At 41.1% G+C, this 18,929-nt stretch overlaps 1 protein-coding gene across 3 annotated transcripts in view; it reads right to left on the minus strand.

Moving 5' to 3' along the window:
* The window catches only part of ctdp1 (CTD (carboxy-terminal domain, RNA polymerase II, polypeptide A) phosphatase, subunit 1), a 102,275-nt gene that overhangs the window by 60,222 nt on the left and 23,124 nt on the right, over nt 1-18,929 (minus strand). For all 3 annotated transcript variants that reach the window (XM_061256439.1, XM_061256438.1, XM_061256440.1), the window contains exons 9-11: nt 13,500-13,641; nt 12,569-12,802; nt 8,974-9,121 (exon numbers count right to left, since the gene is read on the minus strand). In XM_061256439.1, the coding sequence (XP_061112423.1) occupies nt 8,974-9,121; nt 12,569-12,802; nt 13,500-13,641 (524 nt within the window). The remainder of the gene's footprint in view (nt 1-8,973; nt 9,122-12,568; nt 12,803-13,499; nt 13,642-18,929) is intronic.

An 18,929-nucleotide genomic window follows, 5' to 3' on the forward strand; every position in this document is an offset into this window, starting at 1 on the left:
TTTTCTGTTGCGTTAGGGGAAATAAGTCTGTGCCAAAAAAGTCTGCTGCATATCCTAAGACAGGGAACATTTCTGCTGACAAGGGAATAATCCTAAACAGTAAGGAAGGGATGAGGAGATAAATCTCTAAGCTTGAGCAGCTCACCCTGAGCTCATCTTGGCCAGCCAATGGTTAAGACCAGGCTGAGAATCACCAGCAACTACAATGGCATTCAATCTACTGGACAGATGAGCCTCTTTATAGCCTGGCTTCATGTACAGAAGACATCCAATCAGATCCAACATCACCGGAACACAATCTTTGAATGATTGAGCATTAAACAGCGTCTAGTCCTCCTGACAGGCTAATAAACACTCCTTGTAAAGACAACAGAGGTCAAGAGACACCGCCATGTGTCAGCAAATGTATAGTGCTCAAGAAACGCACCAGCAATAATGGCGGTGGCATTCAAAAGCACCCTGGCGGGTACGCACTCGAAATGTTACCACTCAGAACTGTACAGCCAGAGCCCTGTAAATTGACATGTTTATGGACCTAAATGTGTCTGACATTTAAATATGAGCTAGCCCACCATTCAGCGATAAGCACCTTTGCCACTGTCCTGGAAGTGAGATAGAGATTTTTTTAACCAGTTTTTTTGTATATCTGAGATTTAAAAATGTAATTCCTCTTAACAGTAGTCATTCATTCAAAGTAATTGTCCCAAAATAAAGCAAGCTCTAAAATACTGGTTTAAAGTGCTTGTGATAGACCAGCTTTTCAGGAATATCACAGACTTGGGTAAAAAATTAAGCAGTCGCATAAGGTACAGTGTGCTAAAACTGACAAACGAGACTGTCGGAGAAATCTTCTGCCAAAAGAAGATGAAAAAGATAAACACCAAAGGCAGACTGTAGCCCGCAGTAAACAAATCCAATTCAGCAGGAAAAAACAGAACACATGGGAGGCGGTTAGTGCTCGTAGGTTCAGAGGTATAAATCTCTACAAGATCATTAGCCATTTGAAAACAGGACTTTCACTTCCACCCGTCAACGGCTTGCGACAGGTAGAATAAAGCACGTAAACAGAGGCTGACCTTGAAGGCCGTAAGCCTTTTGAGACATATTTTCCTGTTTGACTTTTGAACTCCAAAGAGCTTTAATATTCTATTCATGCTCTAAACAACCCATTTATGCAACAAACGCAGGTGGTCTTTCAATCCCAGTTTTTAATTACTCCTAGTCCCGAACACATCCACTTTTATAACAAATCAGAAGAAATCTAAAGGAAGAAAGCTTGCTCATTGCAAGATACTCATCTGAGGTTCTCAATCTCCATTTCTAGATTATAAATTATTTTAAAAATATGATATATGGCTAGCCAAAAACCGCCAGCAACAGGACCTAATATACCAGTCCCCCCAGGGTTTTTTTGAAATTGGAAAATACTTAAATGCATTTTTAAAAGCCTGTTCAACCGTCCCATGCGCCAAGACAGGTATAAAACAACAGAGGAGAGCAGCAGCAATATAAATTGAATCGAACCAATTCGATTGAAACTTTGATTTGACATTACTTTGGTCTGATCTGAAAGTGACATCAGTGAGGGGTTGCGTATTTAACAATGCGGCTGTTGAATATCAACCTTACAGTGTTCGTGTTGAGGCTGGGAAGGAATTCTGGAACTTGTAGCCAAACTGCCTTTGGGCTTTCAAATGCAATCGCCTTCAACACAATCGGCTGATTCTGATTCGTAGAAATTTCCCCTCGAGAGGACAGTGAGATTTGATTTACAGTAGGGCTTCCCAGTCTTACCTCACGGTTTGGGGGGGGGTGCATGTGCGATGGCCGAAGCGAGCTCATGTCTCCGGAATGGTCTGCTGCCTTGTATCGGAAGGTTAAGTCTCATGGCCGCACTGACAGGGGCTTGGGAACCATAAACCTGCCAGCCGTCAGACAGAGGAAACCTCTTCCGTAGTTCTGTGAGGCAGACCCACCTACCCATCATCTTGACAGTGGGCAGCTGCGATAAAACAACGCCCCTTTCCTCTGCGAAACTGAGTGCAGTCAGATCTACCCTGAGAGCAGGAAAGGGACATTGGCATATATAATGAAACTCTTCAAGAGGCCCCAGAGCAGGGTTAGGTCCATTAGGCCCTCTCTTTAAGATCTATCGGCTCGATTTTATCAGACCCGAGACTCCCCTTTTAGCCCACTAATGTTCTGAGTACTTCCCCTCAGCCCACCACACCGGGACAGCGTGGCGTAGTGGTTACCACTGCTGCCTCGCAAGAAGGAGGTCCTGGGTTCAAATCCCGGCTGGCCGGATGCTCTCAGCGTGGAGTTTGCATGTTCTCCCTGTGTTCACATGGGTTTCCTCCCACACTCAAAGACACAAAGGCGTGTTAGGTTAGGTGTGCTCCTACCATTGCCCTTGACCAAGGCACAGCCCACAGAACTGGAGTTGGTCCCTGGGCACTGCACTGTGGCTGCCCACTGCTCCTAAGTAACTAGGGTGGGTCAAATGCAGAGGACACATTACCCCACGGGGTTCAATAAAGTACATCTTATCTATAATCATAGCTGACTGTATACATTTTAGGGATGGGTTACTGTCAGGTGCCTCGCGATACATAAGAATTAAACTGCATCGGGTATCAATGAGGAACACATCATTCGGTGCTTTTGTTTACGGTGAACAATAAAATAAACTGTATAATGTCAGCCGAGAACAACAAAAAATACACAAAAGCCTCTGAAGTTAAACAAGCTACCGAACAATACAAGAATGAATGCTCATTTTTATATTTCATGCTTAAACATTTGTACTTAAAACGTATAAATGCAGATGATTCATGGAAATTAACACACATTGATACGGCAATCACTACGGGTATATGGATTTGCATTTATAGTTTTGCATTTTAGGTATTTAGCATACACTATCATCCAGAACGATGTTTTACATCAATCCATTTATACAGATGGTTGTTTTACTGAAACAATTTGAGTTAAGGACCTTGCTTAAGGGCATAGTTATAATCTATAAATGTATCATTTTGGAGTTACAAGTCCAGTTCCCTAATCATTATGCTACAATCCTGCCCATGTAAATGTGTGTATGGAATAAATCTCTTGGAGGGTGAGTTTGGAGGTTCATATGGCAGCAACTTAACAGTTGATGTTCAGTCCAAACATCAGAATTGGGAAGAAATGTAAATGCAACAACTTTGACCGTGGAATGACTATTGGTGCCGGTTTCAGTATCTCAGAAACAGCTGATCTCCTGGGATTTTCACGCACAACAGTCTCTAAAGTTTACAGAGAATGGTGTGAAAGACATCCAGTGAGTGTCAATGACTTGTTAAAAACAAGCTGAAATCAAAATGACATTTTTCCTCAATTTAGTCAATTCTCCATAACCATAGGAACAAAGTATTTTGTGTCACATATGATACATCTACATTGATGCAGAAAACTAGTCTAAAATGCTCAAAAATGTGATACTGTGTAATCAGCAACTAGGTTTCTTAAAATAATACTAATGTTATTGCAAATTGATTAATATATACAGATAGTTTAGAGCAGCAGACATAACCCTGGACAACAAAAGACAGGCTTTTAGCAGTCTGACTTTCAAATGAATGCTTGCACCCAAGGCCAGGCAATTTACGAGGCAGAACTGTGAATCTGACTCTGTTAGATTAGTCAGATATACAGCAGACTACTGTTCTGTAAACTGCCACATGCCACAGCTTTCTGCTGTTGTGAATTTCAGACATTGTTGAAGGGTGGACGGGGGGGGGGGGGGTAGAGATTATTAATGGTTAAAGGGGGATGTTCTGCATTTGTTTTTCATGGGGATTGTTGATGGTCGCAGAGGGTGGTCACTGACAAGAACCAGCAATTGTGCTCCCAGATTCAGCCCTGTGGGTACTTCAATCAAGTTTTATTTGGTTCTGAATTTTAAATGAAAAAGAAAGGTCACAACTTTTAACAATATCTTGGTTGTGTTATATTTTGTCCAGTGGCAACTTACCCCACTGATGGAAGTGTGCACCCACAGCAACAGTTCAGCAGGTAGCTGAATAAACGTGGTGAAATGAACAGTATTAAGAGCCCTGCAACAATACATCATGCAGCTAAAACAGACAATACAAACCTGAATTGGATTCTAAGAAACTGTTCAACCTATCTACAGCTTACATTCTTTACATCCTACATATACTTGCAGCTTTGACCAGTTCTCTTTTTCTTTGCATGGATTTTAAGTGAGCCATTAAGGAAAACGAAAGTGATTTATGCCCAAGCATTATCGGCTGCAAGATTGACTTTTGGGAGGACAAGAATCAATCAATCAACCAACCAAAACCATCTATAAAAAAAACTCTGGAAGAACAACTTCTGCAAAAGAGTTTCGTGGTGTTGGCTATGTGGGTAAAAATAACATGCTTTTCAAGACTTGAAACGCCAGACAAGACAACACCCAGCAGCCACCACAAGCAGAAGCCTTCACAGCAGACATCCCAAATCACCGCCCTAGTCCCAGGAAATCATATTACCCATTAAAGAGCTGATTTAAAATGATGAGTTTACTAAAACAATGTGCCGGCCGACGTTGTAGCGACTGCTTTGCCTTTTTGCCTCCGAAACGAGGGCTGCTCGCTCGGCTGGCCTCCGAGAAAAATCCCATCTCCGCGCACAAAAAATAATTTCCCCCTTCCTTCTCGATAGGAACCCTGGGATAGCCTGCCGCGAGAAGGCTGCCACTGTTTAAATATCCTGTGTGGAGTCTTACCAGTCCCTGATTAATAATGCAAGTGCCCTTATATTTCCCATTCGCTTGCTCGCAGCCATTATGACTTTAATTGGTAGAATCGGAGAGCACTTCTGACGGGACGTCTGACAATGAAACGGAGGACAAATTGAGCCGCACCTGGGAGACTGCCACGTGAAGGAATAATGAAAACTACACTTGAGCAGCCGCAAGGCAGCTTGGGACCACGTAGGCAGACGCAGGTAATGGAGGAGAATCCCTGAGGGATTCGCAGTGTTCCTGAAAAAGGCCCTCTTTAATAAAAACTTAACTCGCTGCTTATTGCAGTGCATTGAAGAAACAAAAGAACAAAGAAAAAAGTTGCGCTTAGTCATTTATCTTCAAACATCTCCTCCCACCATTATGCCTTGGGCCTTACATACAGTGACAAAACAAAGACGCAGTTGAATAATACGACAGTTTCATTACAGAGGAAAGATGTTATTTATTCTGTCACAAGCTATTAAAACCAGGAAAGCAAGGTGTGTGAGGCAGTGAGCATCCTACAGCGACGTCAAATCCCATCAACTCAACGAAAATAAAGAAACACTAATGATGTGAGGGGAAAATATCCTTGCAGATATTTTTCTCAAAAACACTCTGATAGAAGACATGAAATAATACTCATCTTACCATTTTGCTTAGCTTTTAGCGAGGACTTGTTATTCAGTCCTCTCCAAAATTATGTAATAGAACTAAATGTGTGAAGTCTGTTCATTCGATGAATATTTGAATATACAGTGAATATTTGAGTGAACAATTTCAAGTCCCCCTTGCACTTTTTCATTCCAAATTTTGAATTTCCAATTGCACCATTGTACCACCCACGCTAGAAGCATTGTGGCTGAACCGTGTGGATCCTGCACTTTACGTGCTCTAACGTAATTTCACATGCTACAGCCAATAGAATACGATAGAAGTGCCAATCAGTGGGGGACACTGATGCAATGAAAACCAGTGGTAACAGGAAAAACACACCCGACATCCTAGGAGAAGGCCAACCCTCACAACTACTGCAGACAGTTTTATAGCTCATATAATGACATGTCCTATATATCATGTAACACAAAGTTGGAATTAATTATAAATGAATACTCTGCTTAATGGACATGAAGGCTGTCTCTCACATAATCATATTATGAGCATGATTATTATAATGACAATTATGATGATGATTAGAATTATGATGATTTTATTAATTTTTTTCATCCCAGAGGCACCCCATCGCTGCAATGTTCTCCATCGGTTTTGGTGTACGCTCACTAGCTTACGTGCACTCCAAACCGTGCAGTCCTCTGAAATCCTCCCTCCCACAGACAACATTATCCTGATACCTGAGTACCACAGCCTGGCCTAACCAAAAGCTTGTAGGTAACCTATTCAGGAGCAGACAAGTTCCAGCTTTCCACACGGACTCAGCAAGTAGCCGACGGCAACTCTTAATTAAATCAGCCAATTCAAAAAGCAGGCAAGCCTAATCTGTCTAATCTCATGGTATATAACGAAGCCTGTGGTATTTAAACCATGGCTGGTGTTAAAATAAAAAAAATAAAAAAAACCCTAACCCTGCCATTTCTTGCTGCCACCTATATAAAAATAGGTAGGTCACGATGGACTGAACTGAGGAGGGGTAGAGGACATACATGCATACATATGTTATGAAAGATGCAGTGCCCATATTATGTTGCAATGATGTCTGAGGGAACATACAGCAATAGTTTCTCTTTCTGTGTAGTGATTATGTTATTTTTTATTAAATCATTGCAAAGCCTACCTGAAGGTCTGAAAATCAACTTCAAAATTGACACTGAAGATGTTCTGCCAACAACTGGCTAATAACATCTGTCCAAAATGTCAGTACATTCTTATGTTCTCATTGTTACTGTATTCACATTATTTTTTTTCCACCCAATCAAAACCGGCGGCCACTTATTTTCCTCATGAATATTTCATAGGGGTTAGGCTGACCTTTGAAAAGAGCATATTAAATTGAGATTTTCTTCCCCCTTCAACGGTTTCACATGAAACTGTAGGTAGAGGCAGAAAGGCTGGAGTGATTAGCAAGTGTGGCCAGATGCCAAGGAGAACTATAACAGGCGTTAAAGAATCGTTCAGGGTTTTTAATTAGTAGTCTTAAAAGCACTGTGATAAAACTTTATATTCATGCAGATGTGGGGACACAAAATGTAGTTCCCAAAGGAATTAATTAAAAGTCACTTTCATTAAAAACAATAATAATAAGGAAAAGCCGACTGCCTACCGCACCCTAATGTCAAACTCTTCCTGAACGTGAGGGTTTTTGTCATCCCAGTTATCTTTTTGAATTACTCTGCCGTTGACAAACAGGGCAGAAAGGCTACTTTGAAAACTCAGCAAACTGAAGCACTTTAATGTGCTCAGCTCGATCTAAAAACAATTGAAAAATTTATGAAGCAAGCTACAGTACACTTTTAACGACTCAAGAAAACAACATGCGTTCTTCCTGTACTGCCTAGTCTAACATACAGTACATTAATTTAGAATAATCAATCACATGTGCACATATAAATACAAAAACATAAACATAAAAAACTGAAAAATAAAAAGAGCAAAACACAAAAAAGGCACTAAATAAAACCATTTTGGTGAACAACAGAGCAATCGTAAGATTAAACTACACTGATACAAACAAATACAGTAATAGTATAATAGTATGAACTTATTTTTAATTGTCTGTTAATAATTGTGAGCTAAAAATGGCATGAAACATCATTGCAATTAACTTTGCAGTAACGTTGCAGTGAGTAACTAATTGCGGCAGCAATGTTTTACTTTTTTTGAATCCAATCAAACAACAATTTTTAGGTACGCTGTAGGCAAGTGTCGCAGATCACATATATACTCTTTAAAATACGAAATGTTCAAAAGACGAACCAGACAAAATCACAGCAGCACAGAAAGTAAGCCCCAGGCACCTGGTATCGACCAGTGCTCATTTATGCACTGCAGCGAGTGACCCAGCAGCCCTGTACATCTTCTTAATAGGAACAAAGTCTGAGTCTATTTTAACAGATGTGAAATGTATTGCCATAAGTGCATATTGCATAATTTGTTTGATATTCAATATTCTGTAATTAGCTCATTGCATTCCAAGTGACTGAATGCTAACTCGGTGATAATGCAATGATAATGACTTCAGTGACAAACAACAAGATTAACATGAAGAAACGAGTTGATTGCTACGGCAGTCACGTCCAGCAGAATTGTGGGTAATCTGTACAGGTTGGTGAGGCTGCTGAGTGATGCTGGACCACTGCCCAAGTTCTGGCCAGCTACATCCAATCTAGCCCACTTATCGTGCACATTACTCCATTATGCCCCATTATCCGCACAGAATCTGTGGCTTGTGGACCTCACCAGTCACACCAGCCAGGAAGAAGTTAAAAACAAAAGAGTGGAATGAAAGCTTTCCTTTTCTTAGATGAGATGTGAACATCAAAGACCCCCGCATTCGGTTTCATAATACTGCTCACTGAAGCGAATCCTTTAAATGTTTTTTTTTTTTTTCATTTGATTTGGATCTTAGGGACAAAGCATTTACAAAGGCGTCACAATTGGCGCCTCTTTTTTGTACAATGAGGAGCTCCAGTCGAAGACAATGATGGGAAGATAAAAATGGTGGTTTTCCCAGTTCTCATCAATCACTTTATTTGGCTGTGCTTTACATGTGCACACACACACGCATGTGTAATTCACTTTCTGTACTTGCGTGTATGTGCATATAGGTGACCTGCTCTACAAAATCAGTCATATTGACCCCAAAACGTATTTTGAGTTTTAGAAAATATTAGAAAGAGAATGTAAGCTTTCTAACAATACCAAAGTTATTTCTCTACTCCAAATATCAAGGGAGTCGTGTCCCATTTCATTCCCAACATTAAGACATTAATATTTTTTGACATTGACAAACCAAATAGCTACATTAACTTGCAGCCACAAACACAGCTGATGTGGTTGTTAGCCAGGTGATTGGTGAACGGCAGCAGGTCTTAGACAATTTAGGCCTGGAGGCTCCTGGTGGGCGAAGCCTCTCACTCTTGCCACAAGCTTTCATGCTGCTGTTTTGTGTGAACGGCAGAAACCGCTGTGTCTGGCGTGGTCATGTTTGGGTTACACGTGGCTGAACGTGCAGCTCTCACCTCCCTGTCCATGCTCTCCAGGTCCTCCTTGCACAGGGTGTAGAGGGGCATGGTCTCCGACATGCTGGGCTGCCGTTTCCTGCGCGAGGGGCCGGCCTGTTCCTCATCCCGACTGGAGCCGGGGGTCTCGTCCTGCTGCTGTACCACCCTACGCACACAAACGCACAAAACAAAAACAACCACATGCACACACGTGTACACATCAGACCGACACAAACATACACACAGACACACACCACAGGAACATAGAGATCAATCTGCCTTCATTCTACCCCAGAGACAACACATTGACAAACACAGGGAACAACTGCAAATCTGGACAAGGAACTGGCAGAGTACAAGTTTCAGAAATCAATAAACAACCTCATTTCATCAATAGCCAGCGGTAGTTGCTTACTGAAGTCAGCACAGTGCAAAGCCAGCTACAGCATGTACACAGTGCCTGCTTAAAGCAGGTGATTTGTGAGCAGCTACAAGCACGTTTTGCTGAGCATTTCTGGTTGCCCAGGGAACTTGTCTTTTATTTTTCAATGTTTTGCTTCTGATACTATCTGGCAGAAGAGAAAGTCAAGGACAAACATTATAATGATGCAAAAAAATAAAAATAAAATAAAATTGATGTGATCCATTATATTCGTAGCTTCTAAACTGGGGTATCATCCACTGTCAGAACAGAAGTGAGGGGGGTTTTTGGGTGGGGAGAGGGGAATCTGTGTATATGTCAGTGTGTATATGGGCGAAAGCACGTACATTCATAAGGACATGGAGGAGAAAACATTACAAAAGAACTCTCAAAAATGTACTTTGCTATAAAAAAGCCTATTACTTTTTGTGAAAAAGAGCTTTGTATAATTATAATTACTGAACTATTATGACAATTCTATCATTTCACAGAGGACTGAGTATAGAATATCACGTTTTACAGTAGATCACGTTGCTCATTTGTGAAACTCATCGAACTGACTATAGTCAGACTGCTTCATCACATCCGTTATGGAAACTTTCCTTATGGCAGAAAACACCCACCAAAGGGCTGAATGCTGCGTGGCCATATGCATTAGTGCTCTGTAAAAGGGCAGCCTTTAACACAGAGCAATCATGGTGGGCGCATCACATTGCCTGCTTTCAAGGCTTTCTAATGGAACCGGAGTGTTCAAAAACCAAAATGGAGGTGAAATAAAACCCCAGGGTCAGATCCTTTAGAAGCTTCATCTGAAAACACACTGCACTAGTTTCAACAAGTGTCGACATTAGCTAAGGTAGCCCCTAATGAAGGAGGGCAGCTCAGAGAACTCCATCCAGGAATGCTGTAAGTTTTCCATTTATGTACGCCTACGCAGCAGTCCTGTTTTTGGCCCCCCTCGCTTTACTGTATCCGTTTATTTACTGTATTCCATGCTTGCCACTTCAGACAGCCTGGCTGCTGCTACTGTCATGTCAGTGCGTACATTAGAAATGAGAAAAAGCACAAGACCACAGAAAGGTGGTCTTGCGTCGAGATCTGTTGGATTGAAATATAGTTATTATTGTGTTATTATTCTTTATGTTTTATGATAAAGGTATCCATTAGACAGAAATGCTGCAACATAGCAATCCTGAAATCAGTAGTTGGCGAGCCCTTCGCCATTGTAGTAGATCTGCAAAATGGCATTGAGGTTAGTTTTGAAACGGGTGAGATATTGAGGTTCAAATGGAATATTTTGAATGGAAGTGCCAACCAATGCAAACGTATAGCTACCGCGCTCACTATAACATAGTAAATTTGCGTATTTGATGCAGAGCTAAAATGCATCAACCCGACAGCAATGGTTGAGTCAAATTACCATGGAACTTGCACTGAGAAAGATTTTTCTTTCAAAAGTAAATGAGCCATCAGTCATAAATGTTAGCCCATCATTAACCTAGTCAGCCATTACCACAAATTCTGAGGCCTTGAAATATAGGTTCTGCAGCCAACCCATTTTTTAAGCTGCCTGGTACATAGCAGAGATTTCTTTAAAATCTTTTTTTGTTTTTTTGTTTCAATATTAATCTTGAATGGAGTTAACTGTGGTTTATCACTAGTTCAGATGCTCCTCTGTCTAGTTTCTCATGCATTACCCAATTCAAATTTTGTAAAGCAGGTGCAAATGATACATCTGGAATTTAAAAGCTCATAAAATAACTTTCAGTTGTCTGATGCATATTAATTATCACTACAGGAGAGGATCAGTCTCAGATGATTCTCTTGGACGGTGTGCCTGAATGATGCCATCATCGGAAATCAAGGCTACCGCCTTCCGTGCAAAGAGTCCACTATCGCACTGCACCTATTAAAATTCTTGACAGGACAGATAAATTAACTTTAACGGGGCGGGGGGGATTTTCCAGCAGGGAAGTAAAGTATGTGACTTCATTACAAGGATCAGTTCTATTGAGAGGTTTTGAGAAGTTCAGTCACATCTGCCCAACATCTGCACACACTAGCGAGCTTTTCTTTTTTCAGAGATTAAACTAAAATAGCTTGACAAACATGGCCAAAAAAAGGAGAGAAACTGTTTTCATCCATAAACAATTCTGGACGCCATTCCACTTGTATTGCGCTAGACACTACTGCTTTTTCTTTGCCTCCCTCATTTTTCATTTCAGATTTTTCCTGCTTAACTAAGCATTTGCCTGGGCAGAATGTGCAGAAAACAGTAAAATTGAACTTGCTACCCATCCCCGGTTTACAGTCCCAAAGCTCGGCACGCTGTATTGCTTTTGGACAATTTTGTTATTTCAAACCGAAGATTAATATAAAAAACACAAAGACATCCAATTTGGTAAAGGACCAAAATAACACAATAATGTACACAGCATGAAGGCAGTAGCTTTTTGATTTCAGCAATATATACAGTGAAAACAGTGTCTCAGCATTGTTTGAGCTGATTAAACAGATTTCTAAACATCACCCTGTGGTAAAGGACAAATGACAAGCAATTCTATGCTCACTGCAGATATTAAGAATCAATGTGCCCTCTTCTACATTTCTGAAAATGGGCTTGGTTTACAAAACAAACAAAGCCTGTAAATAGGTTAAAAGAATTTAAATTACTTGATTGACAGTGGTGTGCAAAGATTTGGGCGCCCCTGGTCAAAAAGCCTTCTACAATTAATATCTAAGTGAACAGAAGAGAACCTGACCTTTTCCTTTTTATCATAATTTATAAACAGTAAAAAATTTAAATAAAAAGCAATCTTGCTTTAAAATATCTCGTTTATCTCTGTACCAGTTAGAGTTCAGGTTTGCTTTCGATCACATACAGATTAATTGTAAGAGGCATTTAAACCAGGGGTGCCCAAATTTTTGCACGCCATTATAAAAAGCTTTGGCAGCTTTTAAAATTTCCCTCGCGATGAATAAAGTATCTATCTATCCATCTAGCTAAAAACATAAAGATCTATATATCAACTGAACGACCTTAAAGCCAATCTTACTGCCAATACCAGTGAATAGATGTTAAAGGTAGGGCTCGTCTGGTGAATGATGATTCGTCTTAGCCTGGTTTTTCCTCGTTATACTAAATGGGAGTCAAAAGAGGGCACAGTCAGGCAGTTTTAGGGGGTGTCATACCTGAAGGATGACTGCTCCCCATGCACGGGCAGCACTACAGGGGGTCCGGGGGCCTGAATGTAGGCAGGCTGGCGCGCTCCAGGCTGTGACCCCCTTCGGATCAGCTTCCCAGTTACGGGGTCGTATGTCCGCACCTCCGGAGCTGCTAGCGTTTTGGGGTGGATGGGCATCGGGTGGAACAACGGCGTCTGAAAGGCCCCTTGGACGTCAGGAAACGTGGCCGGGCTGTTGCTCCTGGAAGGAGTTTTGTTTTGATCAATCACTGTGCCTTGCTACATTTAAAGACTCTTCATTGGTTCAGACAAGTTGGAGACTGAAATCCCACGATAGTGCCACCCATTACGGGGGTCATGAAAACTCACTATCTCTTAGTTAGCATGCCATTACTTTTAAAATTGTTAAAAAGGGGGGAAAACGTTGAGAATAAAATGGATTGTCCAACTATTTGAATTTGGATATCTTACCCATAGTTAAGACAATAAGATTGATCGACCAATTTCATGCCTGTGCGGAGACAACTGCATGCCTCTATAAATAGCTGCAGAAGTATAGTTACAGAATTGCGCCTTCCAGCGTCTCCAAATCCTGACTTCACACTGGAATTATGTATGCGTACAGTATAACAAGTGAAAACCACATCTGTTGTTTTGGAGGTAGCTATACAATATTTCACTAAAAATGTATCCAACCATTAGGTGCAACGATTAGCAGCTCTGCAGCTCCGCTTGAACTGTGCCTTTGATGCATTCCTCTTTAATGTAAAAGAGGAGACTGAGCTCACCGTGGTGTTTTGATGTAGCCCTTTTTAAGGGGAAAGAGGAGACTGAGCTCACCGAGGTGTTTTGATGTAGTCCTCTTTAAGGGGAAAGAGACTGAGCTCACCGTGGTGCTTTGATGTAGTCCTCTTTAAGGGGAAAGAGACTGAGCTCACCGTGGTGCTTTGATGTAGTCCTCTTTAAGGGGAAAGAGCTGCTCCTCCACTTTCTCCCAGCGTTCCAGACAGCCCCACAGCCAGTCGGGGTTCACCACCTGCAGGTGTCTGCAGCCTTGGGCCTGCCGCACTTTCTCTGTGCCTGTAGAAAGCGCAGAAGTGCTGTCAGACACGGAGGATATGCTGTACACATATGCATTAAGCAAGTGCCTCAGAGCAAAACTGTGCAAAAAATAAAAAAACAAAATTAAATAAATCACAGGAGCTAAAAGACACTACAGAATAACAATTAAAAAAGTGAAATATAGGCAAAATTACAATGTTCAGAAAAAACTTTCCTCAACTGATCAAAATGAGGTGAGCATCTACTATTTTGGATATGGCATTTAGATGACAGGAATCAAATATGACAAACTATTTCCATTAATTTGGGGATTGACAAAATTTGTTTATACATCTAGAAACTGAACATTAAAGCAATTTGTTCAAATAAAAAAAGCTATACAAATGAATAGTACAAACAAATGAACCTGTCATGAAAACAGGTCTGCAAAATGGAAAGCAAAGGAACCAGGAGCTAGCGCCCACTACCATGATTCTGTTACAAATCAGGCAATTATTTTTGGGGTTGCTTATATTACTGTACATTTTGCCCTCTGGTAATAAACTTTGCAGTCTCAATTCATGCTACATTAACACCGTTCTCACACCAAGGTTTTCAACTCCAATACTCCCAATTTTTTATCCACTAGCTTCCATTTCTGGCACAGTGCTCCTTCTCCCCATGTACAGTGTGAAAAGTCGCTTCTAAAGATTTCCTGTTGGGAAGCTGCAGCTATACGAGTCGACAGTGCAAAAACAATCAGGCATCGTTACTGTATAAATCCTGAACATGGTTCAACTGCCAATGCAAGAGCTTGCGAAGGCCTGTCAAAATAAATAAACAAATAAATAAATAAATGTTGGCGGTGGGTGCTGGCATGTCTTTTTTTTTTTTTTTTCCTTTCTTGTTAGGAAAGCAGCAGCCCACACAAGATTTGATGTGGCGATGGACGACCCTGACAGTCAAGCTGGTTCTGAGCGACGGCTTGCTCAGGTATGCGGGCGGTGACACTGATGGGGCGGCTCGCAGTGGCTGGATATCCAGGACCTGGGAGTGTTCATTACATTGTCGTTGCATGACCCTTTTCACAGCACACAAATCCGCATGAGTCACAGTAATTCCTACTGTAAAACTCAGTGGGCAGCTTCCTCTTTCAACATCATGAATAAAGAGGAAAGGAAAATAAAAACAAAAATAAATATAGGGACAGGATGTGGCAATAGCACTGAATTAGCAGTAAATGACAGTCTCTACACCCTAATCAAAAATATGCAACCACGCACTGCATCTTCTCCCAACACCACCAGCCTAAATCCCATCACCAAAATATGTATATGTACATCTAGTGTATATCAAATACAAATACTTGAATCAAGAAGTATAGGTTATGTATCAAGTTACTAAACTAGCTTTTGCAAATGTGGGCATATACACAGTTCAATGGATCAAGAAAAGAATAACTTTCTGTTCAAAAATGCAACCACAAGGTCATGATTATACAGTAGATCAACTTATGCAGTAAAATCGTATTCATCCAATGTACACTGAATATATACAATTGAGGTTTTACTGCATAATACATCTAAACCTGCCATCAACTCCTTTCTTTACAGACATGCAGTACTGACCAATTTTTACCATAGGTCATTCATTTAGCTTTCACTCAGAAAAAATGACAGTAAAAAATTAAATGCACTGAAATCTTCTCTACACTGCCTTACAGAATCGACGTCGGTTCTGAATGCCCTGGCACATCTCATACTGTAATGGCCAGTAGCCAACCCTCCACATTCACCAATCTTGGTTTAGCAGGGACCACTGGGCTGCCATGTAGAAGTTCTCATTTACAGTACCACCTCACGCAATGACTATGGCCTTATGACAAAGGGAAACCTGTACTCTTACCATTACGTTTTTTTATACCATCTCATTTTCCACGATATGGTTTCAGAGGTTGTGGCCCTCAAGTTCTCCGTTTCCTATGAAAAGAGCACTGAAGCAGAAGCGCACACACACTCCTCCAGAGCACTCAGTTGCTCGGCAGATCCAAACTTGGCTTCAGTACTCCCCAGGACGGGCCCCTTCATAACAACCTACCACCGTCTGGCCCTCTGACAGGAAAGGTAAAGTTATATATAAACATTTTATTTTATTTTTTAAGACCTAATTTATCAGTGCCATACAGAAAGCATTTGGGCTCTAAACTAATGTTTATCTCCAAGAATCGATGTGTGGATCATTCATCTCTGCTCAGCGAACACTGTCATGTCTCATGACCTACCCAATGTCCGGAGGCCGCTTTTATTGAACCATAAACCTTGATGGGGGGGGGGTACAGGACCGTAAAACTTCACCTGCTGCACCTACGAGACTGAGGATACCACGTCTACAGATGGGGCTTCGGAAAATACGCCTCGTATAAGGTGGACACCAAGGCTCAGCCTGCATTCAGAGTGACGGCAAGAGGCCAAGGGCTTGGCCTTTTCGAGGCACTGAAATGCAGCGAGGGAAAACAGGCCTTGGTTACTGGGAGCCGGCAGGCGATGGACCCAACCAGGCAGCCCTTTTTATAGAGCTCTTAAAGAGCTCCTCAACAGAACACATTCATGCTTTTCTCCACCACTTCAGGTGTACTTACTCATGTTTTACTTGATTCCTAAGTGCTCTGCCGGCGTGTCACAGCAGACTTCACAAGGCCAGAAATAGCTTCTGCTGTGATGGCCAGCGTTCTCAAATCAGCACCGAGCCGCAATATCCCGTATTTCATCCTCATTTGGTCGCAAGAAACCTTTTTGTGTGTCCCCTTGGTTGGAAAGGCTTTGTAAAAGGGCACAAAAACACCTATGCTTTCCCTCTATAGCATTCGTACAGAACAATGGGGACCTTTGTGAAAGGCGACCTTCGTGAACATCTAATGACAAAGGTCAGAAAGACAGGAACGATGAAACCAAAGCCACAGTTGAGGGTGCATTTTAGAGAAGCAAGACACATGGATCAATAGCAAAGGCTAATTGGGAACCAGAGGTGATGAGACGAGACAAAAACAGAACCAATGGTCACATTCCTGTTACAGGGGAAACACAGTGGATTTGAACAGAACAAAACCAGTTGGGTTCAATGAAGACAGCTCCCCCCCATCTCACGGTGCGATCAGAGTGACTGAACATCAACTTCAATCATTCTGAAGCATTAGCCAACTCAATTCATTTTGATTCATGGGCTGCCCAAACATGTTCCTGGAGACCTACCATCCTGTAGGTTTTCACTCTAACCATAACAAAGCACGACCACACTGAACAGCTAGAGATCTCATTGAGCTGCTAATTGGTAGAATCGTGTGAGCCCAATGAGGTTTGAAATTAAAACATACAGGATGGCAAATCTCCAGGAACAGGGTCGTGTAGCCCTGGTGAAGAACAATAAAATCTGAAATAACTGTGTTGAATGAAAAAGCGTTAGTGTCATTAACATGCCCACACATAATACCGTAGGGAACAAAATGCATTTGACTTCTTTAAGACAACATACATTTAAGAGAACATACTGTTACGAACACTTTAGAGATTACAGTCTAATAATGTAGCAGAAACGTACAATTACAATTAGGTCATTTAGCAGACAAAGTGACTTGCATTATGAGTTATACCACGGCACGGGAAAATAACTGACCACCTATAGCAAATACTGCATTCTGATTGGCCAAGACATGTCACAGGGGTGTGCATTAATTTCGAATAATCTTGCTAATGAGAACAGATTGAAGAGCTGTGTACAATTTTTTCGCAGCTAAAATAGTCAATAAATATTAATGCGCCCAACATACACTACTCTGCAATGCATTTCTAATTCATGCAAGTAGTCCGGTTATCATAGCCGACAGGTGACAAAAATATGTTACTATATGCTACTTAATTTAAGTTACACATTGTCGAAAAGATAACCATGGGAGATGTTTCAAACAATTTCATTGAGCGTTTAAGTAACAATAAAATTACTTACAACACACAAGTGGGTGAGGAGAAGAGAATGATCACACTTTTAGGCTACTGGCTCTGTTGCCTCCAAAAAACAACAGCAAGCGCAGAGTGCTGATACATGGAACGCCTCCAGAGGCTAAAATATATTCACTGTAATTCTCTGTAAACTGATATTGTCTGTAAACTACATACAGTGTGAAGTGCGTAATAATTCAATAGTTTTGGAATTGATGGCAATTATAACGCAAGGGCAGCAGCAGAATGGCTAGACATTCTGAAAACAAAAAGAAAACGAGACGAAAACAAGGGGGAAAGGGGCACAAACACCTGAACAAAAACTTGAGCTGGTCGACCAAATTGAAAATTACAGAAAATAAAAAAATAACTACATGGGCCATTGCATTTTGCGGGATGCGTTCACAGAGAAGGGGGAGAAATAAACAGTGTTGGGGTTTGAGGGTTTGTTCCTGAAATTCCTCTCTTGACCGTGAGAAGTCCGAAATTACCTATTGTACCTTCAAGTACAAAATGGCCAGCCAAAGCCTTCTCCGTTCAGTTGCATGGCACTGAAGTCTGTAATACAGTGTCAAATTTCTAAAAATTGCTTGTCATTATTTTGCAAAGCTATTTTTTCTCAGCAACAGGGTGAGATAGCATTCTCCCGATACCATCGTGTTTCAATTAAAACATTTGTTTCTGAACTAAAAATAAATTACTATGGCAAGTTAGCCGGGATATAAGCGGGATAATATCCAAATGAAAGAGTCAGTTATGAGGAAATATCTGTCCTTCAGGGTGTAAACGGTAGCACCACCCTGTCGGACACTTATTTCCTCACCAACTCACACACAACTGACATAGCGTATCATCCCTGACATACATGTCAATGCGCCTCTATGCACTTTGGGGCGCAGGACTGGAAATGTCCATTTAAAAATTGGATATCAGGGCGGCATACAGGTAACAATATGTGTTATCACAAAAAGTGAACGGATAACAAAAAGGCCAACTTCCCCTGAAGGAACTACATAATATAACTTCCTTACACAAAATATCTGACCTACCAAAGAGCTTAGAGTTCACTTTACAATATACTGCAAGAAACTTTGAAGGAGCTTGTAGCACAAAACAACTTTAAAAACATAATTATTTGCTTTTATATTGTGTCAGTACTCCTTTCCTTGAGGTCTCAGTTTGTCCCATAGGAAATAGTTTTTTTTAATAATCAGAGAATATCAAATATACAACATCTGGAGTCATAACGTCACAGTATAGTCTGCTTTGTCGATGCTTCTTCAAGTGTATTTTATTGATTTGTATGCCCCAATGTCAGCAATAATAAGGCTACAG

Source organism: Conger conger, chromosome 9 (assembly GCF_963514075.1).
Source record: "Conger conger chromosome 9, fConCon1.1, whole genome shotgun sequence".
Classification (NCBI taxonomy): domain Eukaryota; kingdom Metazoa; phylum Chordata; class Actinopteri; order Anguilliformes; family Congridae; genus Conger; species Conger conger.